Source organism: Xenia sp. Carnegie-2017, unplaced genomic scaffold (assembly GCF_021976095.1).
Source record: "Xenia sp. Carnegie-2017 unplaced genomic scaffold, XeniaSp_v1 HiC_scaffold_20, whole genome shotgun sequence".
In the NCBI taxonomy this organism is placed as follows: domain Eukaryota; kingdom Metazoa; phylum Cnidaria; class Anthozoa; order Malacalcyonacea; family Xeniidae; genus Xenia; species Xenia sp. Carnegie-2017.
In genome coordinates, this window is record NW_025813483.1 from 6495358 (window position 1) to 6521795 (window position 26438).

A 26438-nucleotide genomic window follows, 5' to 3' on the forward strand; every position below is an offset into this window, starting at 1 on the left:
ATTTGGTATTCAGATCATAAGTAGACGTCAGACATGGTATGTTGCCACTGCGCTGTAGTAATCACCTTACACTCCCAATATGGATAAATCATTTCATTTATGACGAAATGTTGATGAGGATAAGGACATGCATCGCAGGGTGCTCTTAACGTATATGAGTTGTTTCTCATTCATTGTTAATGAACAAATAACGAGGCCTTTCTTCACGGGAAAAATAATATTTCAACATGTCCAATTAGCAGACTGTTTTAAAAGCAACAGTTGTAACTGCTGCCCGCATCACAACAAAAACAAACTTAAATAAACAAAAACATTTTGACGATGGATTCAACAATTATACTGCAGCAATGCACGTCAAGCAAGCTGTGCGCAGTTTACCTAAGTTTAAAATCAGGAAATGAGATGTACAGATCAATGTCAGCGTGTGGGAGTGACCTCTACAAACAAGGGCACTTATGGCCATTAATTCGACACTCTATCTCTTCAAAGATTGCGCAGTATATAAACCGGTACGTTGATGAAAAGATTTGTTAGACAGCGTAAGCAATCAAGGCTCAACACTACCATCAAGGCAATCTACAGATAATTCTCCATAGCAAATAACATAACACTAGAGAACGGCTAAAAAGTCTGGCGAATTAAATTGCAGTTGTTTTTAATTGACCTCTACTTTTCGTGGTAAACGGGTTCAGCTGATCTCTGTCACAAAGTGGTCAATTTGTTACATCTTGCCAACGCGACTTATTTCAAGATTTGGGTGAGGGATTACATAGGACAGCGAGAGAATTTAGCGAAATTCAATCGACGCAGCAAGAAAAGGTGCAGTACAAACTATCTTTTCTTCACGTTAAATTATAAAGTATCAACGATCAAAACGAACTAGCACCAACATTTAGCTCGTAGTCGATGCGTACTTGTGTTATTGCAAAGGGTTAAATTTTCCTATAAAATATTCATAAGCTAAGTTCTGTCGAATGTCCTTCGGCCGCAAGGTTTTACTATAAATTGCGAGAACTTTACAGTTACCACCGCAACTAGCCTTAGGCAAAGATTGCGGCAAATGACGCGATTTATGTGGCAAACAGACTTAATTTAACACCGTATGTGAAAGACAAATGGGCACAATTTAAACATGCATTGAAAAGAGCTACGGAAACGGTTATGAAATTTCAAAATATTCAAGTAAAATGCTTCAATGTATCTTAGAGCAAATCACTATGATTTGGTGTCGATTTTGTGAACAGGACACATCAATGTAAAACTTACACTTGTACAAACGAATAGGTCAAAGAGAAATAAATTAGTATCTAAAAATACCCAAGCTCATACGATACAACACCCTCTCTCTCTCCACCACCACCGAAACTAAAGATAAGAGTTTCAGCCCTAATCTCTTCGGGCCTGAAGAAAAATGGCATCCGTTGATTCAACATTTGAACTCTGCGTTTTAACACAGTCATTGTTAAAGTATGCACTCTTTGACAAAGAACGGCTTTTGCATGTTGATGTAATAACACCTTTGAGCTTGTCAAGGAGAAATCGTCAATCATCAAAATCGCAAATTTGATAATAAATACCAAAGGAATACCGCGCTCTAGAAAGTTTGTGTGAACTTTCTTAGCTTCTCCATTTTGTGTTAGGGGGGCCTAGTAATGATGACTGTTCGTAAACGAGAGATTCTATATACAGTAGTCAGCCCATGCACTTATAATGTTCTGTTCAACTGTGGTGATTTTTTTGTGCCCACTGACTATTGAAACAATAAATCTCGAAAGAAATGAATATAATACCGATGTTCTGAATTTTGTATAGCAGTTAAAAAATCTACGTGCCAGCTTTGACACAGTCTCTAGCCACGACCGCTGTCGGGATAACTTCTTTTTTGGCTTCATTTGCCAAACATCAAAGCAATTTATCAAAAAAGTAAAAAATTTTTAATACTTTTATACGCACGAAATCGAACTTTAGTGAAATATATTCACACCATGTACGATCTTCGCCAGAAATATACAAATGAACACGAGTTGATATTATTTTCTGAATCAAAATCCTGTCAAGTCGAGAGAAATATGATCATCTATAACTCTCTAAAACAACCTTGTAGGTTTACGATTGATCTTGTGGATAGTTAAACTGTTAACAAAATCCATGGGCAATAAAATAGTTTGTATAATTCTTTTAGCGATGCAGACTTATCATTAGTTGCAATAGCAACTGAGAAAAATGCGACTAATGTAATAAATGTATCTCATAATACGGCAATTTTGAATCTGACCTTTAACCACTATAAGAAGCATGAGATGATTTAATAAAACTAGAACAATACTCAGAATTACACTCCCAAAATACGTGGTCTTTAAGCAACATATTATGCCAATGTTGGTAATAATTTGAGCTAATCCGTGGAAGAGTTAGTTGAAATAATTTAACCACATAAACTGTGAAAGATTGTGTGTGTATGATACCAGATGCGTCTAGTAACATCAGAAATGCTGAAAGAGCCATTAATTAAAGATTACAAAACATCACAAGCTGTTGACATCTACATCAGCATTTCATTTTTCATTCAGCGACTAACACTTCAGACTGTTTCATCAAGATTGACAACTCGTTTTACAAACGACTTTTCGCGGCTTCCTCGCAAACCATTTACAATAATTTCCAATATCCTGTAAATTTGTGTTTTCGCTTTCCTCGAAGGTAAAGACAACGGTGATAATCCACAAAATAATCATTTCCGTTCACTAGGCCTGACCTCTTTACAAGAAAATTTGCCGCAATTATTAAATCTAGAAGGCAACAGTTTTTCGGGTCGATTCCATCGATGGAGGACTAGGCATCTTGTTCTTTCGTCATCTTATGCGAATAATTAAGCTAAAAGGTTATTATAATCAATCTGAATGTGCACGAACGAGCAACGATTAAGTGCGGCAAAATAGCTTCTCAAAACGGATTAAGAAAAGCGCTGTTTTCTTGACAATAAATCAAACTGATTTCAGAGAGAAAATATGTGTCATTGCTGCAGACGTTGGGATAACAAGACCATGGCATAATTAGGAAAACGGCAAACATTTTTTCAAAACATAAACAAGAAAGGGAATAAATATTTACTATGTCTCCTGTCTCCTAAGGTTTTCTGCTCTCTTATAAAAACAAAAATTAGTACTACATCGGTGTTCATTAAGGAATGCCTTGTGTTTTTCATTAGTGAATTATTGGCGGAAAACAATACATAGCGATGTATGACTGAGATTATCTCACGTAGACCTGCATCAGCTGAGAGAAAGATGGTAGGCTCAGAAGCTAGCCACGTATGAAATATGTCCCCCACATGCCTTAAATTTTGTATGCTTTTGAATGAGATTTACTATAAACTACATCATTGATCTAAAAATAAATTGAGTTGGTCAACAACGCTTCTTCGCGTTAAAAATTTTTACACAACACCAAGACGTCAGACCTTAGAAATCAACAATTTGCTTTGAAACCCCGATGTTTGTTACGTCAGCAACGCACGTATAAAAGATGCGGGAGCAAATGCATGACGACAGAGCCCGAGTGTGGGTATTATTGTACAGAAGCAATTTCCTATTTTTTAAACAGCATTAACTGTGCGGGTTGTTTTTCACCATTGAGAAAAATGATATCAAACAAAATTTGTTCCGACAAGTTTATTACATGGAAGGAAGTGAGCTAGTCCGCTAAGAGAATTGATACAAGTACCTGCCGACCAAAATGCTGAAAAATACTCAAAAGGGAAATGTTTCACACGCAATGTAAGAAGATAAGAGTTATTCGTAGTGCCAGTCTCTGCGCTACTGATGACGTATAGGACCATTTTAGATTTTCAAAATATGTTAGAGAAGAGCTTTAAGTTTGATCAATAAACATGATTGTTTAATTCGGATTTCTACTTATATATCTAAAAGAAATGTATGCACGACACCAAATTGATCTTCTCATAAGGCAGAGGATTGACTAAGTCGATAATCTTTACATTTTTTAAAATCGTGGTCGATATTTTAACAAAAAAAATGTAAATGATATTCATGTGAATCATGTTTCATTGGTAACAATTTCATCATTATGCAGTCAAACGTTCACTGATATAAAATTTTATCAAACAAGCTTTGGGCTGTTTGTCTACAGCCTTCGACGGTTTATAAAAGAAAAAAAAGAATGCTTGTTTAATAAAATTTTATATCAGTGAACGTTTGACTGCAATTATGCATAACCCTGATATCGGATCACGCACTTTTTCTAAATTTATCATAATTATCAATGTTCCACTTCAACCGCAAACTTAACTATAAAACTAACTATAGACTATGATGACATTTCAAAACATAGTTCTAGTTTCTATCATATGTTAATATCATAGATAATAACATCAGGTTGTTGTGATGTACTCAGGTACAGTAACAAAATAATCATAGTCTACAATGTTCTACCAACTGAACTACAAGACCAACTGTGGACTATGATGATGTTTCAAAATACAGTTTTAGTTTTTTTCCATATCTTATTATAATAGATAACAACATCACGTTGTTGTAATGTACTCAGGTACAGTAACAAGATAATCATAGTCTACAGTGTTCTACCAACTGAACTACAAGACCAACTGTGGACTATGATGATGTTTCAAATACAGTTTTAGTTTTTTTCATATCTTATTATAATAGATAATAACATCACGTTGTTGTGATGTACTCAGGTACAGTAACAAGATAATCATAGTCTACAATGTTCTACCAACTGAACTACAAGACCAACTGTGGACTATGATGATGTTTCAAAATACAGTTTTAGTTTTTTTCCATATCTTATTATAATAGATAATAACATCACGTTGTTGTAATGTACTCAGGTACAGTAACAAGATAATCATAGTCTACAGTGTTCTACCAACTGAACTACAAGACCAACTGTGGACTATGATGATGTTTCAAATACAGTTTTAGTTTTTTTCATATCTTATCATAATAGATAATAACATCACGTTGATGTGATGAACTCAGGTACAGTAACAAGAAAATCACTCTCGTTAATGTTCCATCAACTGATCTTCACGACTACATGAACCACAATGATTTTTCAAACCACGATTCTAGTTTCATTCATATACACGTATAATGCAATAACGTTGTTGAACCGTACTTGTACTGTATAGTCTACCAATTGAATATATTGTATAGTGTTGCTAATTTGCTTTCAAATTTTTAAGCATGGCAACTGTTGCAATGATGGCTTCCACAACCAGATCACGACAGAATGACGTTTGTTCTAACAGTCCGACTGCTGCCGATGTTCGACTGTCGTTATTGGATCGGAATCAACCGGGATGCTTAGGTAGACGAAAACGTACAGAGATAGCGCAAGGTGGATGGCGCATGTGTTGGAAACAAATGCTGACGAAGCCTTTTCAAAGCAATACGCGTGCCCGCGTGGGAGGTTTTCGTGAAAAAAGAAATGGGAAAAAGCGTAAAAGTGATGCAGAAAACGATATGAAGGATTCCATCGCATCTCGGATGCGAATGGATGAGCTTTACCGTATTTGGCTTTGTGAAGTGGACGAGTTAAGCGCAGATAGTTCGGATGACGAATCGTGGTCGAACGATCGGAGGCACCCGTACTATTCTCGAGTCTACGACAGCAATATGTCGAGCACAGACAGTAGTGATTCAGAAGATGAAGTTAGGTCTTCGGTGTCCGAGTATGTTCGAAAGGGACCGTCTAGGATGAAAATGGATATCAAGACCGTATGCAAGGGGACAAAGTGTGGTTTCGATGAACAATCGGACACAAGTTGTCAAACATCAGGATCAAGTGATTATTCTTGGGATGAGGAGTCTAAAGGGGTAAACAAGAATTCAAAAAAGAATTTCTTACGAAATAAGTTTTTCAGGAAGAAAGGATTTCATAACAAGCGAAACAGCAATAAAATACCGAAGAAAATGACATCGGACGTATTTGCGAAAACACATGAAACAAGAGAAGACGAAGAATGTATTGAACATTTGCGCGGAGAAGGAACAACTGAACTAGCGATCATTTGTCATGGAGTCGTAAAGACAGCGCAATTGAAAAGAATTACAATGAGAGACAACGAGATCCACGCAAACTCATCATGCGTACGAAAAAGTAAAAGTCCACAAAGTGATGAAGAAAGTCGATTTAAGATCAATGTGGCATGTGAATCGGATTTAAATTTACCCTGGGGGCAAATAAAACATGAATTTGTTTCAAATGCGCGCTGTATCAAAGATACTCAAAATTTTTCATCGTCGAACGACCAAGTAATGGATAAATTTAATTTCGTAACAATTCTTGGCGGAAATGGTTATCATAAATTGTGTGATGGAGAATCAAGTGATAAGATTGCCGAGGAAGAAATCTTTAACTATGGCAAGCGAAACGAGGCATGTAATTTCATTAGTCGCAAGGTGTTGACAATTCTAGGAGTAATAAAATTACGCATTTCAAATAATCCAGGGCTTATCGCTTCCAAACAGGTACGAGATGTCAGTACTTTGAAACAGATCGCTCATTCGGAAGATGTAGCTGATGACAGAAAAAATAATCTGAATTTGAAAGATTTGGAGCATATGGCACCAGCACATGTGGAAAGAAATTTGAAGGCGTCTCGTGATAACAATGGCAGTTTCGTTGATAATAAAAGAGTTTTTTATCAGGTATTGGTAGTAGTTTATGTGGATAAAGAGCCGTTCTCATGCATGTATGATAAACATCTAATAATGCTGCACAAAATGTGGCGGGAAAACGTACACGAAATGTTTAAGTCCGTCGCTCTTAATTCATGGGAGGCTTTATAATTTTGATATCATTATTAGGTTGGCATGAATCGATCTGAAAAAAGCGGAAATATAATGCATTCCAAATTAAACACGTAACTGTCAATTTCACCATAGTTTCAAAAAGTTTCTAAAAGAAATCGCGCGCGTATCCACAATACACGCAAGTTTCGCGCAGGATATCTTCGCAATAGCCAATAACCTCTGAGCAATGAAAATGATAGACAAAAATCACGAGTGATTAACGCGTATATAACGTGACATAAATTTAACTACAAAATATCGCGCATTACATTACTAATACGCGTGAAAGAAAGCGCTAAATACGAAAGGCACTTCTCATATTGGGCACTCGAAATGGACGCAAATTTTTCAAACCAAGACTTAAACGTGATTCGAAGGTTTTTGGAAGTTTCGCTACGAGAACTTGACAAAAAAAAGGTATGGCTTTACACACAGCTAGAAATTTACACTGAAACCAAAACAGTCGCTTGAAAACCTGACAACGAAAGGGAAAATATGGAATTGTGTCACAAAACTACTGTTTATCGTTTGTCGCGCACATTTCTCCAGCAATGTGTATTATCCAACATATTATCCCAGACGGTTTATTACGGTCAAAAATAAAATTAGTTTTCATCGTTCCCGACAAAACTAAAAAAAATAGAAGCTGAAATCTACCATCTTTCAAAACGACGATTTAAGTTAGACCCCAAAGCGACCGTTTCGGAGCGAAATTTCACTAACATTAATGCAGCTGATTAAATATGGGCGGAAAATACAGTTGGAGCCTGGTCTGGCCTGGTGTTTCTTTATGCAAGCCAAGCGGTGCAAAGTGTTGACAACTAAAACGTGACCGATCTTGAGATAAAGAAAATTTACAACGCAAAATAAAAACTTGCATTTTTCTCCACATTTTACAAATTGCATTAGTTTATTAATGTTGTAATGGCGTTGCCATACCACAAGTTTTTGTCGTGCTTTGTAAGCTAAATTCAGACCATTTTAATAGTTTATCATTTATAAATCGATTGTTTTCATAGTATTTATAGCGGTAGGGAATAACAGAAAAAGTATGCGCGAGTAGACAGCCTACGCCATTATTATTTAGATTTTATACATTACCAAACTAATAAACATATCGAAGAACGAAAACTTGTAAAAAAAAACCCCATTTATTTTCCGTAAACATCAACTGCGCCAGTTGAATACTGATTAACTGACCATAAACTTGAAGGGTATGCATTCTATGTTTTTAAATATTCTGCTAGCAAGCTTTGCAAAGCTTTTATTGTGCTGTTGAGGAAATTTTCAAAATCTAAAATTTATGTTAATGAGCGACCTCGCCTTTATGGAAAACAAATCCTATGAAGTGTTTCAAAGTGATTAATCGCCATGTTGGTAGAAGAACCCATGCACATATTGAAAAAATTTGTTTACTTTAGCAACGTACAATTTTGAAATCACTTACCAACATGGCCGCCTTGTAATCACATGTAAACACAGCATAGAGAACATAAAAGTAGAGCGATGTCAGACTTTGTGTGGTATGCACATCGGAGGACTGGTGAATTCTGTAGTTTTTAATTTGATAATAAAATATTAGCATTAAGTAATAGCCTTATGTGGTTTGGATAAACTAATTCATGTGAATTCAATGAATTGTGACGATAGATTGAGTCATAAGATAGCGTGAAATGTCATAAATAGTGATTTCATAAATAATAACTTTGACGAATAAACAATTTGGGATAAGACAAATAGCGATATTCGCTGGGATAAACGGTGAATTTAGTGTCCTAGGAAAGCTATCCAAGTATTTTGTATGGCGGAATAGCTGAAATAATTTAGTTTGACATTGGTAGAGGGAGCACCGTAAGGTTTACTGGGAACTTTACAATGGGAGCTCAGTAGGATTTAGCGGGACGTGAGGCCAAGCACAAGCACAGCACGATGAAATATTATGCACCTTGATAAATGATAGTACAAACAAATCTTAAGACTTTGTTAACTTGAAAAAAATATGTATTTAGGCATGTCAACATGTCGTTCCTGATTATCCAAGTTCACATCAAAATCCTGAAGCTTCCAAGGTAAATATTTCAATAACTTCATTCGAAAAGACAAGAACCAATAACTGGTTTGCATGGTACGTCACGCCCGTTATGTTATTAAGATTTTTCTTGTTTACAATCCAATTTCAATCAACATGGCGAAAACCTCTCTTAAGTTCGGAGAATGGTTGCCACCCACGTGTAAAAAATTTTCCGAATCAACCTGGTTGAATTTAAAAGAAAGAAGCTGACAGGCTAAAGATGATCTACAATTTAAACACTTTTCCTTACAGGAGACGTACTCAATTGAGCAATGCGAATATCAACGTTTCGGATGCAAATTTTCGGTAAGTGCATGAAACACCAACAACAGTACCTGTATTGCCGTGTACCATGTATGATTGCTGTGAACAATGTAGGATTGCTGTGTACAATGTAGAACTGCTGTGTACAATGTAGAATTGCTGCAGATAATGTAGGATTTCTGTGTACAATGTATGATTGCTGCCAACAATGTAGGACTTCTGTAAACAATGTAGGATTGCTGAGTATATTGTAGGATTGCTGTAGACAATTTAGCGTTTTAGGTTGCCACATAAATCACATGAACACTAACCTATGGAATAATTTGACAGGGTTCAAAAATGATTGTAGAAGAACACATGAAATCCTGTGTCTTGGAACATCTGAAATTAGTTAGCGAAGTGGCAAAGGATCAAAAAGACCGGCTGAAGAATCAAGAAGACGAACAACACCGTCAGAGTATACTCATCCAGCAACTCACTGATACCGTTAACGACCTGAGTGCTTGGTCAAGGAACATGATGAAGCGAACCAATCGCGTGAAAGAACAACACGATTCATGAAGAACGAGATCAAAGAGCAACGTAAGCAATATCAACGGTTTCCAAAGAAATAAGAAATCAAATACAAACTATTAACAAATCAGAAGTAAGCATATTACCGAAGAGAAACTGTACAGCAGAGTACATTTTGCCAATCAGAGACGTTCGAAACCAACTTGAAAAAACCAAAGTAGGCTGTATGGAAGATCCAATTATCAGTGAGCCATTCTACACTGGAATGCTTGGGTACAAGCTGTCTATATGGGTGTATCTAAATGGCCGCGGTAAAGCTATGGAAACTGGATATCAGTGTATGCTCGCGTCATGTCTGGTGATCATGACAACATACTCAGCTGGCCAATACGACCGACGTACACGTTTTCATTGCTCGACCAATCAGACAATGAGAAAGAACATATCGTCCGCAAGCGTACAGTCAACGACATCAGACGAGATGGGGAAACGTGAAGGCTCGTCCAGAGCTCGGCGAACGTTCGGTAATCGTCGGGTTTGACGACTTCATCGCGCATGGTCAGTTAGAGAAAGGAAAATATGTCGTTGATGATTGTTTGTATATCAAACTAGATGCAAGCATCGCGTATTAAAGTCTAACAACATTGAAAAGTTTTTACTCATGACAAACGACAACGTGGACGGTAAATTAAAATAAATACTATGATCTCATTTGCGAACTTTTCATCGTACGCTAATGAAATAAATTACAACTAATGACAGTCCGTTAAAAAATTGCATAAGAAGAGCGTTAGTAACAGTCTCATCGAAAGCAGGAAACCTTCGAAATACTAGCAAATTTTAATCACCCAATCATTTCTGATGGTAATTGCCTGTTCGCAGGCTACAAACCTGTGTTTCAAAAAGCCCTGCTACTAACGTTTGGACTCACAATCATAGCTCGTCACGAGTGTTGTCTTGTTTTGCCTCTTCACCGGGAGGATCGGGCATTGGGTCATTGTATTCAGCCAACACACTTTCCAGTTCGGAAATACCGTTTTCGAATTCGCGAAAATTCTAACAAAATCATTTTGAACAGAGAAAATATGACGTCATGTATGATTTAAAACCAGCATATTGAATTTAAAAATGAAAGGAAAATTCGCAGGTTTAAAATAATTACAGCGTGCGTCTGCCAGCTTTTGTGGTGTTTAATGTTTATATGAGAACAAAAACGGTCTGAGAATTTAATCGCGTTCGCATATTTTAATCGCGTTCGCAGAGAAGTTTCAACTGTTGTTACAGACATTTGAAACGTTGTAAAAGGATTTATGCACTCTTATTACAGATATTTGCAAAGTTGCAAAGGATTTCTGCACTTTTTTAAGGGCTTTTGGACTGTAGTAACGGATTTTCGGACTACGGTTAAAGACTTTTGCACAGTTGTAACGGAGTTCTGCACTAGTCTTACAGAATATTCAACTGTTGTTACAAACTGTTACTAAGAAGGAGATGCGCTAGACCAACCAATTACAACTGTCGAGAAACGTTTGAACTGATTACACAAATAGCAATAAATATAACCATAAAATTTGTACCTTGTTGTACAAGTTTACGTAAATCAGTATTCGCAGATCGCCATCTTTGCGTTGAATCAGCCATTTGAAATACCTGTTACGAAAATTTAACTGTTGTTACTGTTATTGTTGATTGCTATGAGGCAAACTTTAAGCCCCAGACCTGTTCCCATATTTGAAGTTTCAGCAGCTGCTGGTGGTATAGTAACGGATTTTGTGTAATTGGGAACAGCGGAGTTCTGCGACGTCATAGTCTCATAACAACTCGTTACTTTGAAAACGCGTCAAAATACAGGGGCAGATGCGCAAGATTCACTAGCTAAATAAAATAATCAAAAATGTAAAATGTCTAGTCACAAATCAATTAAAACACTAATCAACAATTAAAAGGATACTGAAGGAATAAAAACTTTAGAGACGTTTATGAGAACTCGAGCATGTGCAGCAGTTCAGAGCTTTCACCGATCAGCTCGGGTTCCCAAAGACTCCTCGGTTGTGCGCTTCCCGTGAAAACACAGAAAATAGTTTTTTTTGTTTCTGAAAATGCACAATCTACACACTGTAATTTACATGTCCCATATATTCCAATAGTTCGTCCAAACTGAGCGTCTTCTTCGGCCTGGATGCTCTGTCGACGAAACAAATACAACTATTATCGCGTGTAATTTGAATCGTAATTCTAAACACGGGCACGTCAAAGTACATGCTTGTTAAAGTGCCTACGAAAACGTAAGTTTTATTGGTTAAATCGTGTTTCCATTGAACAAAACTTTTATAAAGACGGTGTGATTTCTAAAACAGTTTATTCATGTCTCTTTTCATTCTCGAGGTATTGTAGTTTTTGTTCATTCCAATTTACGTAACTTGTGACGTCATATATTGCATAACGGAGGCGGCACAATGTTTTAAAAACTCTCCAGTTTCCAGAGAACATTCGGTTAAAACTATCATAGCAGCGTTTTATACCATTAACTTTTGCCGCCACAAATGCAATGTGACGTCACAAGTTGGATAAACCGACTAGGCTAAAACTTTTTAGTCTTTATACTTCTAAAATTTGAGCTAACGCTGGAAATCAGATTTAAAAGAATTAAAAACAAGAATAAAAATACGCAAATATATCGATAAATGTACTGGATAACACAAATGGCTGCTTTCAAGACAATAAATATCTAAACGAATATAAATGTCAACAAAACTATCTGGCCATATGGATCGTCCAGGTTTTTAGAATCGTGAGGAGTGTTGGTGTTGATGTTGACTGACGTTTCGACAACCTTAACGGTAGTCATCTTCAGAGAAAACTTGACAGAGTCGATGACTACTGCTAAGGTTTTCAGAGCGTCAGTCAACAACACCACCAAGAGTCCTTCTCAGAACTCTACCAACCTGGACGATACTCCCGGGTTCAAACCATTTACTTGCTTAGCGTTTGCATGATTCAATGATCCCCAGAGAGGCGTAGACGTTATTGAAAGGAATTTCATGCTTGAAATTTGCCGCAATATAAGTACGTACTGTTCTTTTCAACTGCGTTCGCAGGTCTTTGGAGATCAATTATTGCTAAATCATGCAAATTATAAACATCGGCCGAGTTCAAAGAGGTAGAGTTTTGTTGACACAACCTGTAGATAGTAAAAAGTTAAGGTTTAAAAACTTCATTTTTCACATGATTTTTCATCAGTAATTTTTCCATTTCCGGTCTTTTCATTACGTAGAACATTTTTAAGTCACGATTTACGATAAAAAGCTTTGCAAAAGAGGAACATAAACGATACGTCTTGAAAATGTACAAAGATAGCCTCATGATTGTGTACTTCGTTATACTAATGTGTACCGACGTGTACTTATATGTATACATTACGGTATAAAAATAATGTCTCCTTACATCTTGCAGAAATTTGGTGAAACCTTCGAATGACAAGGCGCTTTTCGTTCAAATAATCCTCTAGTTTAATGCTGTCGATTGGCAAAAAGAATATTTTAAATACAGATGCATACTAGTAACAACTCTAACATACAGGTGATAAATTTTAATTAACTTGGTAAAATTGTCCTCTTGCAATTGCGATTTAAAGTGGGCCTTAAAGTTAGTCGTGGCAGGAACACTGGGTCGAGTTACATGCTGACGTCATCCAAGGCAAGTGGCATGTATATTTTGCATGGACGAGTTCCTCAATGTCAATGAAAAAGGGCGTTTTTGCTGAATTTAAACTGCCACAAACATTGAACAATTTGACCAAATTAAAACCTTTGCTAGAAGTCCTAAAACATCGCTAACATAGACTGGGAGGGGGGGGGGGGCTGGTGCGATATGTATTATTGAATGCACGGTTTTAAACATGTACCAAATTTTCAAATCAAAGTAAAGATCTTTCTCTCTGAATCAAATAAATCTAACTAATATAAAGCAGTTTTATAATTAGATGAACTGTTGTAAGTGGTTACATACGGGGCTTGTAAACTGGCAACAGTGAAAACACAACTTCACAAAGCTTCCAAAACCACTGACTTGTGTAGAGGTTGAAGTGTATAGGCATGAAAAATTTAGTTATTACTGCAAGATGTCGATGAAAAGTACTATTTCCTGAAGCTAGTTATGGAGCCTGACGTCCCATTGATGGTGTCTGCATTGCGAAAATGTTAAATGTTAAATGTCTCTAGAAAGTGGAAAACTTATACAATGTATAGCAGAAAGACATTTCAAATGGTCTTTGCAATGCAATCGGCAAACTGTGTGATAAAATTTTGTGTCGAACACTTTAAGTAAGAAATCGTGGACGAGTCTATTATATACCCTTTCAAAAATAGGAATGGCGAGTACAACTGTGACCAAAATACCTTCGATGTTGTTAAAGGAAGGTAGGGAATGGTTCGAGTAACAATGCGAGTGACCTTCGAGAAGGGTAGGGAATGGTTCGAGTAACAATGTGACCAAAATACCTTCGATGTTGTTAAAGGAAGGGTAGGGAATGGTTCGAGTAAAAGCTACTGCATTTAAGCGGACACCTATACGCTGCTCAAAGAATACAGCTGGCTCGGGCAACAAACAGTGGTTTTTCCTCTAACCTTTATTCCTACTGTAAAAATGGCATTCGAAAAGAAATCTATAAAGTGGTAGTAATTCCGTCCTCCAAAATACCACCGTTTAACTAAAACTATACTTTAAACTTTTTAATGTTGTTCTAACAACCAAGCAAACAACCAGTACTTTCTTGCCAAATAAATATACAAGCCCGCGAACCGCACGCAAGCGCCTTTGGTGTTCGCTAAATTGCAGTCTAGCTGATGCCTTCGAGAGAAGAGTGTTGTGAGGGAAATAATTATGTCCGCATCGAGTCACTTACAATAATGAATATTCGCCACCTTCCTCTTCATCAGCACTATCGCCGCCACTATCATCGCCATTTTTAGCCAGCGAAGAAAAATAAAATTTGTCAAGTGAAGTATTTGAGCCTGCAATCTTTCCACAATTTTGGGCGTGAAAGAAGTTCGCAATGCTTCCACCAGATGTTCACGGCAAGATTGTTGCCGGTGGACGTCACTTGATGGTACCTAAAGCATACAGAAAATGATACAGTATAGGATGGTAGCTCATTATTGAATGATACTAACAACGATGGTGCCAAACTGCAGAGGATAGTATCTAACAACTGGAAGATGCTGAAAAGGATGTTACCCAACAAGAGATAGGGGGGAAGGCAAGGTAAAGCGTTCGTATCGAACAGTGTTATATTAAACAACTTCTAACAAATTACCCACCATTTGAAAGGAATGAACAAACAATCCCCACTTTCCATGTTTGCTTCATAAAATTCCACTTGGTGAAAGATGGGATACTTTGTAAAATCCACTCTAGGTAAGAAAGAAATGGCATTTCGTCAGACAAACATAAAAATGAATAATTTTCTAAAATATCGCAAGTAGGGAGAAATGCGTTTAGGTGACAAATGGAGCTTGCAAATCAAAATGGAGAACTTTTGAGGTCTTTGAAGCATACCAGTATATTAAAACAAACGCTTACAAACCACACAGCCATCAAGGGTAAATCTGTTCTTCCCCTCTCCAAATTTTAACAATAATGCACATAATTAATGGCAGTCAGAGGCGCAAATCTCCACTTAAAAAGAGTTGATTCTATTGTCTGGGACCATTTTGTAGTGTCGCTTAAATAGAAAAGCGCACGGGTTTATATGTAAAATCTTTTTTTGTATTCTATCATTTTTTGATGTCATGTTCAGTAGCCGAAGCCAGCCAGTTTTAACTCATAAAATACAAATATTTTTGGATACGATCGCCGGAAAAACAATGAATGCGATTAATTTTCCAAAGAAATGGATATTATTTTGTTGAAAAATTTGCATTGTAGGAGTAAAAGATTGGCTGGCTTCGCCACTGGTCATTTTCCATTCGTGAACTAAATACGATCAAATCCCGTCAAGTATAATCGAAAAGCGAAATATCACGATTTTATGACAAAGGAGTAACGTACTTATCGACATCAACACCAGAAAATCCTCCCCACGCATTGTCGAGACGAAGCTACGTAAGGAAAAAGATAATTAGCTGAAGCAAGCATAGAAAGCCTGACCATCTCTCCACCACGGCGTTTGATTTGCAAATTCTCTTCGCTTGATTTGACTTAGCACAGATCTGTTTATACAGGCTAATGCAAACTCAGCTATAGACAAATGAAAGATTTTCGATGTCCTATAAAGTTGTTCAATATCCTATGATGTTGTACAATGTTCCATGATGTTGTTTAATGTCCCATGTTGTTGTTCAATGTCCCAAGATGTTGCTCAATGTCCCATGTTGTTAGTCAATGTCCCAAGATGTTCTTCAATGTCGCATGTTGATGTTCAATGTCACATGATGTTGCTTAATGTCCTAGATTGTTCAATGCTACATACAATCTTGTTCAATGTCTTACAATGATCTTCAATGTCCCATGAGGTTGTTCAATGTCCTGTTGTTCAATGCCATAAAATGTTGTTCAATGTCTTATAGAGTTGTTTAATGTTCAACAACCTTTTTGAAACAGTGTAGATCAGTATTTCTGGTGCTATGCTTGTGTTGCTTAAAATTTACCTTCAGCTATTTAAAAAGAAACAAAGATCGAATATCTTTCTTTAACACCCCAATGACAATAATACATGTTCTACAAATGTTCTTTGATTTCCAATAATTTTGGTGTCCTATGATGTTGCTTAATGTCCTACAAAATTGTTCAATGTATGGTTATGTTCTTAGATATCTTACAATACTCTCAATTGTCTCGTGTCATGCGTGGTGGCATAGACAAGGGAGGGGGGCAAAGTTCCCGCCTGAAAAGAACAGAGGTTATGCCCTTGCAAAAAGATCAATTTGGGGTAGCAATTATAAAGGGGAGGAAGGCAATACGTACCTGGCTGAAAATGTTGCCAAAAATCTCAAACGTTTACTATATCTTCTAGTTTTCAAAAGCTTAAGAAATGTCTGACAGAAGTAAATAATGTTTCCAGTGGTTACTAAGCTTACTTGGACACTTTGATTTGCATATTTACTAGCATATTTATGCGCTTTGTTGTATCAATGAGATTATTCACACTTAATAAAGTACCTATTACAATTGCCTATGAGCAAAGATAGGCTACAAAGTAATCATTGCAAATCATGTTTTTCATTTAGCAAATAAATCTCAGAATTGTGCAAAATTACACCCCAGAAGCACTAGAAAGTGCTATTGAAGGACTCTAGATTTAGAAATTTAACTATGTCAGACTATGTTTGTGGATGAAGATCATCCAAGTTAGCAGAGTTCTGAGAAGGACTGTTGGTATTGATGTAGACTGACGTTTCGACAACCATATACTTTATGTCGGACTATGCTATTGAATTATGTGATGTCCTATTATGTTGCAGCTGAATGTCCAACAATCTTCTTCTATAATCTATAATTTCTCGCACTGGAATATTCCCCTTCCGTGGTGGTTAGTGCCTTATTTATAAATTCATACTTTGCAAATAATATAATTTATATTCATGTTGCATTGCAAGTCAGTCTCATTATTCTAGGCATGTCATATCTTGACACAAAACATCATAGCATTTTACTAAAAGCTGGGCAGTTTTTAAACAGGGCTGTTTCTAAACTTTAAACAGGATCATGGTGCAAAAGTTAAATGTCTTTTAAGAAATGTGCTTATAAGCTTCTTGTAACATGGATTAATGTTAGGTTAAAGGCTGATAGTGAACATACCTTTGTTTTGTATTTCTGGTAATCTACAAACAGTAATCTTTTCACCACGATATAAACAGTTAATATTGTCAACATCATCATGGTGAAACACAGATTTGGTACCACCACTGCTGAACCACATGACCTGAAAATTGAACACAAATAAGTATTTGTTGCTAGCATAACTTAGCTGTATTGTTATACAAGATAAATTATGTTTTGTGAAATGAACACTGAAAAAATGCTCTTTCACAGTGTTTGGTCATCAAATCATACCATCAACAAGTAGTGGCTTCACATTCTCACAGAGTAACAAAGGTGGCAGCAAAATGTCTTTCCTAGAGAATCAAACTCAAACATGAATTTTACTACAATAATTCTGTCATATTGATAGATACAAAAGCTTCAAACTAGAGCTGCAAAATTATCTTAAACATGGGTAATGATGTTGATCCTCTTAGAGCATCTATTGAATAGAAATGGCAACAACTTGAAGTATTTTGAAACAAAAGAAAAAGCAAAGTTGAATTTTGAAGTATAAAAAACACACACGACCAAATTCACTAATAAATTCACTTATAAAATTTACTTCAAAACAAAGTTCCAAACAAAATTCGTTTCCAATACATCCGACAGCGAAAATCTTTTCAGTTCTCCCAAAGTTTTATGAATCGGCCAACTCATGTATTGAACATGCACAAAAGGCAGATCAGAGCAAAATGTTTAAGCAATAAATTAAGTACGAAATATTTTATTAAGAGTACACTAAAGACGACTACTGTAATATGTCAGAACACCGTTTACCATGTAAATATCAGATGTGTTGTACTTTTCTACAAACTCTTTGAAGCTTATTTCGTTGCCACCAAGTGTGCGATTCTCTTTCTTTGTTTTTCTGCAAAACTGATGTGTTCTCTGCACCAGGAAGGTTAACAAAGTACTCGTCAGTCCATAATTTGTATGCGGGCGAGATTTTCGCTCCGTTCTTGATAAGCAACGGTTTACCAGCGGAGACAAAATCGCGAAAGAAATCTTCGGGTTTAGGAAATTCTTCCACAAAATCCACTGGGTTCTTTACGTTCTGCGAGGCAAGCGGTTCTAAATGTCCTGGCCATGTACTTGGGTCTTCTTGCTCAGAATTCGCTTCTTTCGTCCAGAATATGATAGCGAAGAACAAAATAAAGTACATGAACTTCTTGTAGCATGAACTCAAAGAGCGTTTTGCCATTTCACAAGCGAGTTTACAGTCAACAAATGAACTAAAATCGAGACAATTGTGTTGTTTCAACGTGTTTTTATTCAAAATACACGTATGTACTATTATGCATATTTTTAAGAGGAGTTTTGAAATTTGAATATGACAGCATTTCCGGATATTTAATGTTTGACAATAAGGATGTTAAACTTTATATTTTGCAATTCTTTAGAGAAGAGTAAGTGAATGTCGATGACCACAGCAATTTAATTACTCTTATTAGTGAGTTTTTTGTTTTTTGATTTTAATGATTTGAGACATTTACCAAGTAGTTGGTCAATAATTATTATAATCGAATTAACTGTCTAATAAATCTAATAAACTGTTATAATCTAATCATTAACTGTAAATACAACATGGAAATCGGAATTCGAAATTTGCTAAGGTGCATTTGAATTTGATAAAAATTATGCTGGGGATCGCCTCCCAAGTTTGTCCTAACCTTGCACTTCACTGAATTTATAATACACATTTCCACACAATACCAATGCTATACACTTAATTTCTTCCCTTCTAATTTTACATATCACACCCTTTTTGGCTTTTTCTCACTGGCTATTGGCGAGTTCTAGAGCAATAGTACTGTGGCCCACAAGCACAATACACGAACACGAATCGAAGACACGAACACAAACAGAAGTATACGAACAGAAGAAGTAGTACACGAACACAAATAGAAGTACACGAACACAAATCAAAATTCACCAACACCAGTCTATGTTCTATTTACTTTAACAATTACGAAACAATTGCTATCGATTTAATACTCCAAGCTTACATTCTCAAGATCGAAGAAGCAATACGATATTACTTTAGTGGGAATTGTTAAAATAAAACTACAAGCACTCTTACACGTTACAATACTGTCAAGGAAGTAATGAAAAAGTCCTACATGGTTGTTGCAAAAAAAAACCCAGACTGAGAGCTGCACATATGAGCCCGTCAAACCGGGATTCATTGAGGCGTTAAATGATTTTGAGTGAAATAATTGTTTCAACAGTAAATTATGCATTTCACCACCAACAACTTATATGATACTGGAATGTCATATAATATTTGGATACGACTTTAATTAACGTTCCCACGTACTAGACAATATCGAACGTCCATGAACTTTTCTCGCAAAGAATGGATTAAATCTTTTCAACTAATTCATTGTAGCACTAATAGGTGCTTGGAACTTCAAGCAATGGACCACAAGTATGCGCAACCAGTGGCGTAGCTAGCGAAAAACATTTGGTCGGGCTCACGAGGCGCCACTATGGTTGTAAGCATGGCTGAAAACCGTAGGTCTTCCAGGTCTTGTAATCACCCATGTGCGATTTTGCCTTCTCATGCTTCTTACAATCGGATAGGAAATTCTTCATGTTTTTGAATCCCGTCTGCGTCCATGAAGATGACGATCCAGGGCAAAACAAAAGACAAGGCCAACAGAACAATGCATTCTTTTCTGAGCTACCACAAAGCCAATCTTTTCTTCGAGTTCCAACTTTCCTGAAAGCTTCTATTGCCTGTAGTCGCTTGTAAATTTGAATTGGCCGCTGCTATTAGTATTTTTGCTCGCCTAATTGTCGAACAGAAAATGGTTTCTTTGTAGTTCACTTATTATATCGATTTCATTAGCCGAAGCCATTGTAATGTAAGTTATCACGATTTCCGAACGTATATTTCGAAAGCTCAAAATTCAAGTCACGCTTTTGAAAATGTAAGTTATCACGATTTCCGAACGTATATTTCGAAAGCTCAAAATTCAAGTCACGCTTTTGAAAATGAGCCCGACTAGATGTTGTTAAACGTTTGAGTGTGTTCACAGCTACTCTCAACCAATCAGATTACAGATATTCCCACTATAGATTTTACTACTTGGTCGAGCTGAATTTTCAGAGCCCGACTAGATGTTGCGAAACAGCGCATTTGAGTTTGCTCGGTTGCTGTCAACCAATCAGATTGCAGATAATCCCACTATAGATTTTACTACTTGGTCGGGCTGAATTTTCAGAGCCCGACTAAACTGCGTAATGCCTAGCACTAAAAATGCACTAGTCATTGTTGCTAAGTAACGTTTAAAAATATGATAATTTTGCTAATAACGACGCAATTTGACAAATATTACACTAATAGACTGTGGATTATTCCCCAAAGAGTCGCAGAACTTAAAATTTTCGCAAATCCAATTTTAAAGAAAACAAATTTTTCACTTTTGGGAAAATATTTGGTCGGGCTGGGCCCGACCAGCCAGACCGCTAGCTACGCCACTGTGCGCAACAGGCCGACAGTCTAGTCAGTGAAGGTGATTTTCAACCTCACTTCTTGCAGAACCACACTGGCTCCAGAAACGAACTGAGGAAATGCAATTACGTTATTTCCAACAGTTTAAATGGTTAGGTCAAGTGGTGTGACGTTGCGTGCTCGTTGTCATTTGGCGGAGATGCATCATGCATTTTAACGACTTTCTCATGTGTAGGCTTTTTTTCATCATAAAACAAGAGAATGTTGGAGATATGCTGGAATTCTGTACCTTCGATCTTCAACAATTGTAGTATCGGATTTCAGCAGCTGTTATTACTTGGTAGTATCGGATTCCAGGGTTAGGAAATTACTTGGTCATATATAAGTAAAAAGCATTTTAAAATTTTAAACAATTTAGACGCAAATGATATTAAGTACATAATTTTATTTTAACTAGGTTTATTAAATCTACTTCATTCAGTAGTTATATTCTTGCAGGCAACCAACATCTGCGCATTGCGTGCCTACTTTTTTAAATTGTGTGCCATAGTATTTAATGAACGCAGTACTTTGGGTGATATACCCATAGGCCAAGAAATGAAACAGAAACGTGAATATTCATGTTGGCAACAATAAATAGTATTATGAAAAATGACTTCGCATGGCCCCAAATGTGGACACTGTTTTTTTTTCATAACAAAACGAAATGGGAGGGAAAACCGGTAGATCCGGTAAAAAATCCTCCAATAAAAGAAAAGATCAATAATTTAAAAAAATTTCCTCAAATTTTTATAGTTTTAAGATGTTTTATATCTTGTTGTTTTCCGAATGATCCCGATGATCGACTTTAACATGTAGCGTAGCTAGATCGTGCGTTACAATCGTATGCTACAAAAAATTTAAATTTACAGAGTGACAAAAAAGCGGGCTGACTACCCTATTGACACAGCAAATATTTTGTATTCGAACAAAAGAAACGTAAACTTTGGTAGAAAACAAAAAATGAAAGATCACAGAGTGTTAAAAAAAATTAATAGACGAAAAATGAAAACGAATTGCATGCAATGTATAAATCATGTGAAAAAATCATTCAGTACGTATGACCTGACCATTCATCTGCCAATAAAAATAAAAAGCGAAATGACCAAAGTAACGTCATGACTTGCATAAAAATCATTTTTGATGTTTACTAGACTTCATTTGATTCAAAATTTTTAGGTTGCTTCTTTAAGACCTTTATTAATAGCTGGCTTTCACTCGTGTGTTTTGTCAGAAAATTTTAACAATAGTAAAAAATAGTTTTACAGAAATTTTTATCGGTTGAATTTGAAAATCCATTATACTGATAAACATTGTGTATAAGAAAAGTCATAAGTGTGAATCTCTTGATAAGGACGCTTGTTTCTTGGTACTTCTGTCCGACTTAGTCGTTCATTCATTGTCCAGTAGTATAGGCCTACAAACATAGCTACTCTAAAAAACACGTTACAAAGTTCAGCATAATGAATGAACAAAAACAGAAATTAAATATATTGAAAAGAACAACACTTTAATACCTGATTTCCAAGCTTTGTCCATGGTAAGTCTGATCCAGGTGACATAGTCTCCAGATGACATAGTCTCTTCCTTTTTTTCACGGTGCAGTTTTTACGTGTATGTCGTAGAAATTTATTATAAAATTTTTATCTCACAAACTCAATGAACCCCACTTGCAGCATTGCAATTTTTTTATAAACGTTAAATAAAATTAGTAAAAAGTAGCGTGTGAAAGCCAGCTATTTTCTCAAAGCAAGGACCATCTTTTATTGACTTTTTTAATCGTACTTCATGTAGAAAGTCACCTAAACGGAAACGATCTTCATTGTCAAAATTCTAAAAAACTGCGGGTTTTGATAAGTGGAACAAAAAAATTCAGCATGTCGAAAACTACAGAATACCGTTCATAAAATTTAGCACCGCGATGGTGGCTACGAAAGTAAATGTTTTGAGGGCACAAGCAACGGACGATTGAAAAATGACAGTTCGATTTGGATTGCATAAGTGCGCGTACATCCATTTGATTCGATAAAGAGTTGTAAGTAGTTCAAATTGTAAAAGGAAAAATCGATTTAAATCTTTGATTTTTGACAGCAAAAACGCACATATATATTTCGGTTGAATTTATTCCTAATTCCTGAACAGTAACTCATAGAATTTCAACTAAACTTCAACTTCAGGTTATATAAATAAGTAATATTACATGTAATTTGAGTCAACAATATTATAATCACAGTAAGGGGTCTTTAGTGGAAATTTTATCATAATTTCTGTTCACCTTTGGTTTAACACAATTTAGTAAAATGTTAGAGGAGATAATCGGGTTTGCTCTGTCGATTTGTTCGCTTTTTGCTGCAGATACACCGAGAGTGAGTTCTGACATCGAAAGTTCACCCGAAAATACGAATTTGGATTTCAATGAATTTCAGAATGATGGAGAACAAGAATTTATCAGCACAGAGTTCATCGACAATAACGATGATGGTTCAAGTCAGTATGGAACGAGTTACTCTAATCGCCAAAATGGTGGAAATGTTTGCAAGATATTTTGGAAATGTTTATTGATAAATTTAAATATCATTTTAACCACCATGATTCCCATTTCATTTGCTATGGCACTTGTGTACGTGGTAATGAATACAATCTACAGTTGTATGGAATGGCAGAATCACAACAACAACACATTACCGTTATCAGCGAAACGTGCTCACTTGTTCGGTGGCTGCATACAGTCGTTTGAGGTATACTTATGGTTTCCATGGACGTTGATGATTTTATTCGGATGGAAAGAGTTTAAAACAAAGTTTTTATCCACCGTGTACATAGGTGTTATATTCGGCGAGTTGATTATTATAAGTAATCTGATTTTATTTCAGTTTGATCTTTTTGATAAGTATATTTACTACAGATATCCTTTCTTCGGGGCATCGTTATTGTGTTCGACATTGGTAATTATTTACAATATTCGAGCTAGCGAACGCTTAATTTCTTATTCCAATTTTCACATTGCAGCACTTGTTCTTATTGAATTCATCTCTTGTGCTCTACTTTCATATTTCTACAAGTTTATAGTTGTTCCTGTTTTTAAAAATGTTCGTGCAAACTTATATAAATTCTTGATCGCTACTTCTTCACCACTGTCAGCGCTTATTCCTACAGTGTTGTGTGCGCATATGGCGTTGAGACGAAGTTCCGAGATCGTTCATCCCGGTCGTAGTTTTATTCTCGTCTCTATGATCCGAGGTGGAGTGATATTCCTTTATAGAACGATGCAGACAAATTTTAAAAGTATTTGGATTTTCATTGGTCTTTCATTGTTTTCTGCTGTTTTGAATTTTCTTAAACGAGCAACGCAACAAGCTCGAATCAAATTGTGGAAACGAATAATTTCAGCTTTAAACAATTTCAATTGTTGTCGAGCACTGCAAATTTTACCATGTAACTCAGCCCATTCCAGACGGTTAAATGCTGACCTGGCAATTCAAGATACTCTTTTTGAATACAACACACTCATTTTGAGTCAAACTTACTTCATTTCATATCAGCTTCAAAATTTCAACATCGCCACTGAAGCATTGTCATACGGGTTCTTCAAGAGAATTGCTATTGGTGTTTTAATAGATCTCATTTTTAACTGTATGTCTAACTATGTGCAAATATATTATTACAACATTCCCATTGGCCGCGTGTGGAAGAAGTACTGGAAACGACATTTGCTGGCCAATACAATTGTGATATTGACAATTATCGCTTATTTCAGTGAAGATTTCGAATCCATATTTCGCTCACATTTTGAAGACAGTTCTAAACAGCACGTTATTAAAAACTGTTCGTTGTTTTAGGCAAGTTTATATATTGGTTAAAACATGTTAGTCATAAAGACAATTTAGCTCCTCATTCTTAAGGCTTTTTTCTACTAAGCTGAATTTTGCTTGCGGATGTGTTTCTTTTAATTTGCATTTAATCATAGTTTTCAATTTCATGGCATTTCAATTATTTTCAATAGTGAAATGATCGAACGTTTCGACTTTAATTTGTCATCATTCGCCCAAGTTGGGTTGTAAAAGATTTGTCTAATGGGTAAATTTTTCGCAGGGTAAGTTGTTACTGTATAGTAGATTATAGATTTTAAAGAGACTTTTATTGATTGATTGTGTCTTATACATATTATAACATGAATACATTTTAGAGGAAAAAATAAAAGTTTTGTTTTACATTTATCTGTTTCGCATTGATACTGCTCAAGAATGTGCAACACTCAACCTTTGGTTTTAAGCTTGCAATCATCTGCTCTCGAGCTCTCCCAAAAGTCTCCTAGGTTTGAATAAGCCTGTGCAAACACAGTAAACATCTTTTATTTCTTAAATTGATGTTTTTGTGCACCCTGGGCACAAAAGCTTGTAAACTACAGAACTTTGAAATTCCCCTGGTGTTTTATGCCTTCGCGTTAGAAGCAGCCTAGCTATGATGGTATTTCAATAAACAATTATCTAAACGGTTGCTTTGAAATTGTAGAAAATTTTGATTTAAATTTGTGTAGGAGATAGGCTCCACGTTTACGTATTTCTAATAGATGAAATTCTATTGTGTTTATTATCATTACATATTACATATGCACACAAAAAATCCTCTAATGTATAATCATTCCTCATGATGACTAAATAAGGTCGAAACGCTGGCTCCCGCGTAAAAATTCCTTTTTTATTAGCAACGTATTTCTTTGATCTACGGACTTGATCTAACCGTCGAATTATTTCAATGACACACATTTATTTTACTAATAAAAATACCGATATATCACTTCCTCGAATGCATTTATTCTAACTGTGGTCCCTTTATCCAACCTTGCGCAGTAATGATAGAATTTCCAAACTCGATATATATAACTGTAATTTATACGTTTTCCCACCATTGGAAAGTTACTGTTCCATGGTAACTAAGCATGTTATTTTCCAATTCATTAGAACTTTTACAGTAAGCTATGCTGTACTTTCATCAATAGCTTTTGATCCCTTACCACAAGATATTATAATACAATTTATTAAAAGAATTGATCCACAAAAATCTGCAGAAGAGATCTGTCTTCATATAAAAAATTGTTCGTTATTCCTTCAATCGGAAAACAACGACTATCGCCTGCACAGCGTTGTACATGAAGCCATAACTAATTATCATTCATCGCAAAACTTTGCTTTAAAAAAAAGAAATTAATTCCATGTCTTCTGCTGATCTTGCCTGTCAAATCGCTTGGGCACCATATCGTTTTGAAGACAGAGAAGATCAAATCAAGATAATTCCGCATCTAATTAAGTTCATAAACAACTCATTGTTTCAGCACTTCCTACATAAGTTGATCGATAAAAAATCGTCAAAACAAAAACATGATGAAAGTAATTGAAAAATTTCCAATTTCTTTGTAGATGTGTTAGATAAATTTTGCAAATATGACATGGCA

General features: G+C 35.9%; 1 protein-coding gene and 1 pseudogene across 3 annotated transcripts; one reads left to right on the plus strand and one right to left on the minus strand.

The window, feature by feature from the left end:
- The first annotated feature begins 454 nt into the window (after positions 1-454).
- LOC124441464 lies at positions 455-10397 on the plus strand. 3 transcript variants are annotated; one of them, XM_046991941.1, is made up of 7 exons: positions 457-819; positions 3604-3776; positions 5228-6422; positions 6516-6695; positions 8849-8908; positions 9163-9216; positions 9505-10397. In XM_046991941.1, exons 2-7 carry the CDS (start codon positions 3736-3738, stop codon positions 9733-9735), a joined length of 1761 nt encoding a protein of 586 aa, XP_046847897.1. In that variant the 5' UTR covers positions 457-819; positions 3604-3735; the 3' UTR covers positions 9736-10397. The 3 variants fall into 3 exon arrangements, with proteins under 3 accessions (XP_046847895.1, XP_046847897.1, XP_046847896.1); XM_046991939.1 differs by having other exon boundaries at positions 455-819; positions 5228-6695; XM_046991940.1 differs by lacking the exon at positions 3604-3776 and having other exon boundaries at positions 460-819; positions 5228-6695.
- LOC124441580 lies at positions 10316-18783 on the minus strand (annotated as a pseudogene).
- Between the last annotated feature and the right edge of the window lie 7655 nt (positions 18784-26438).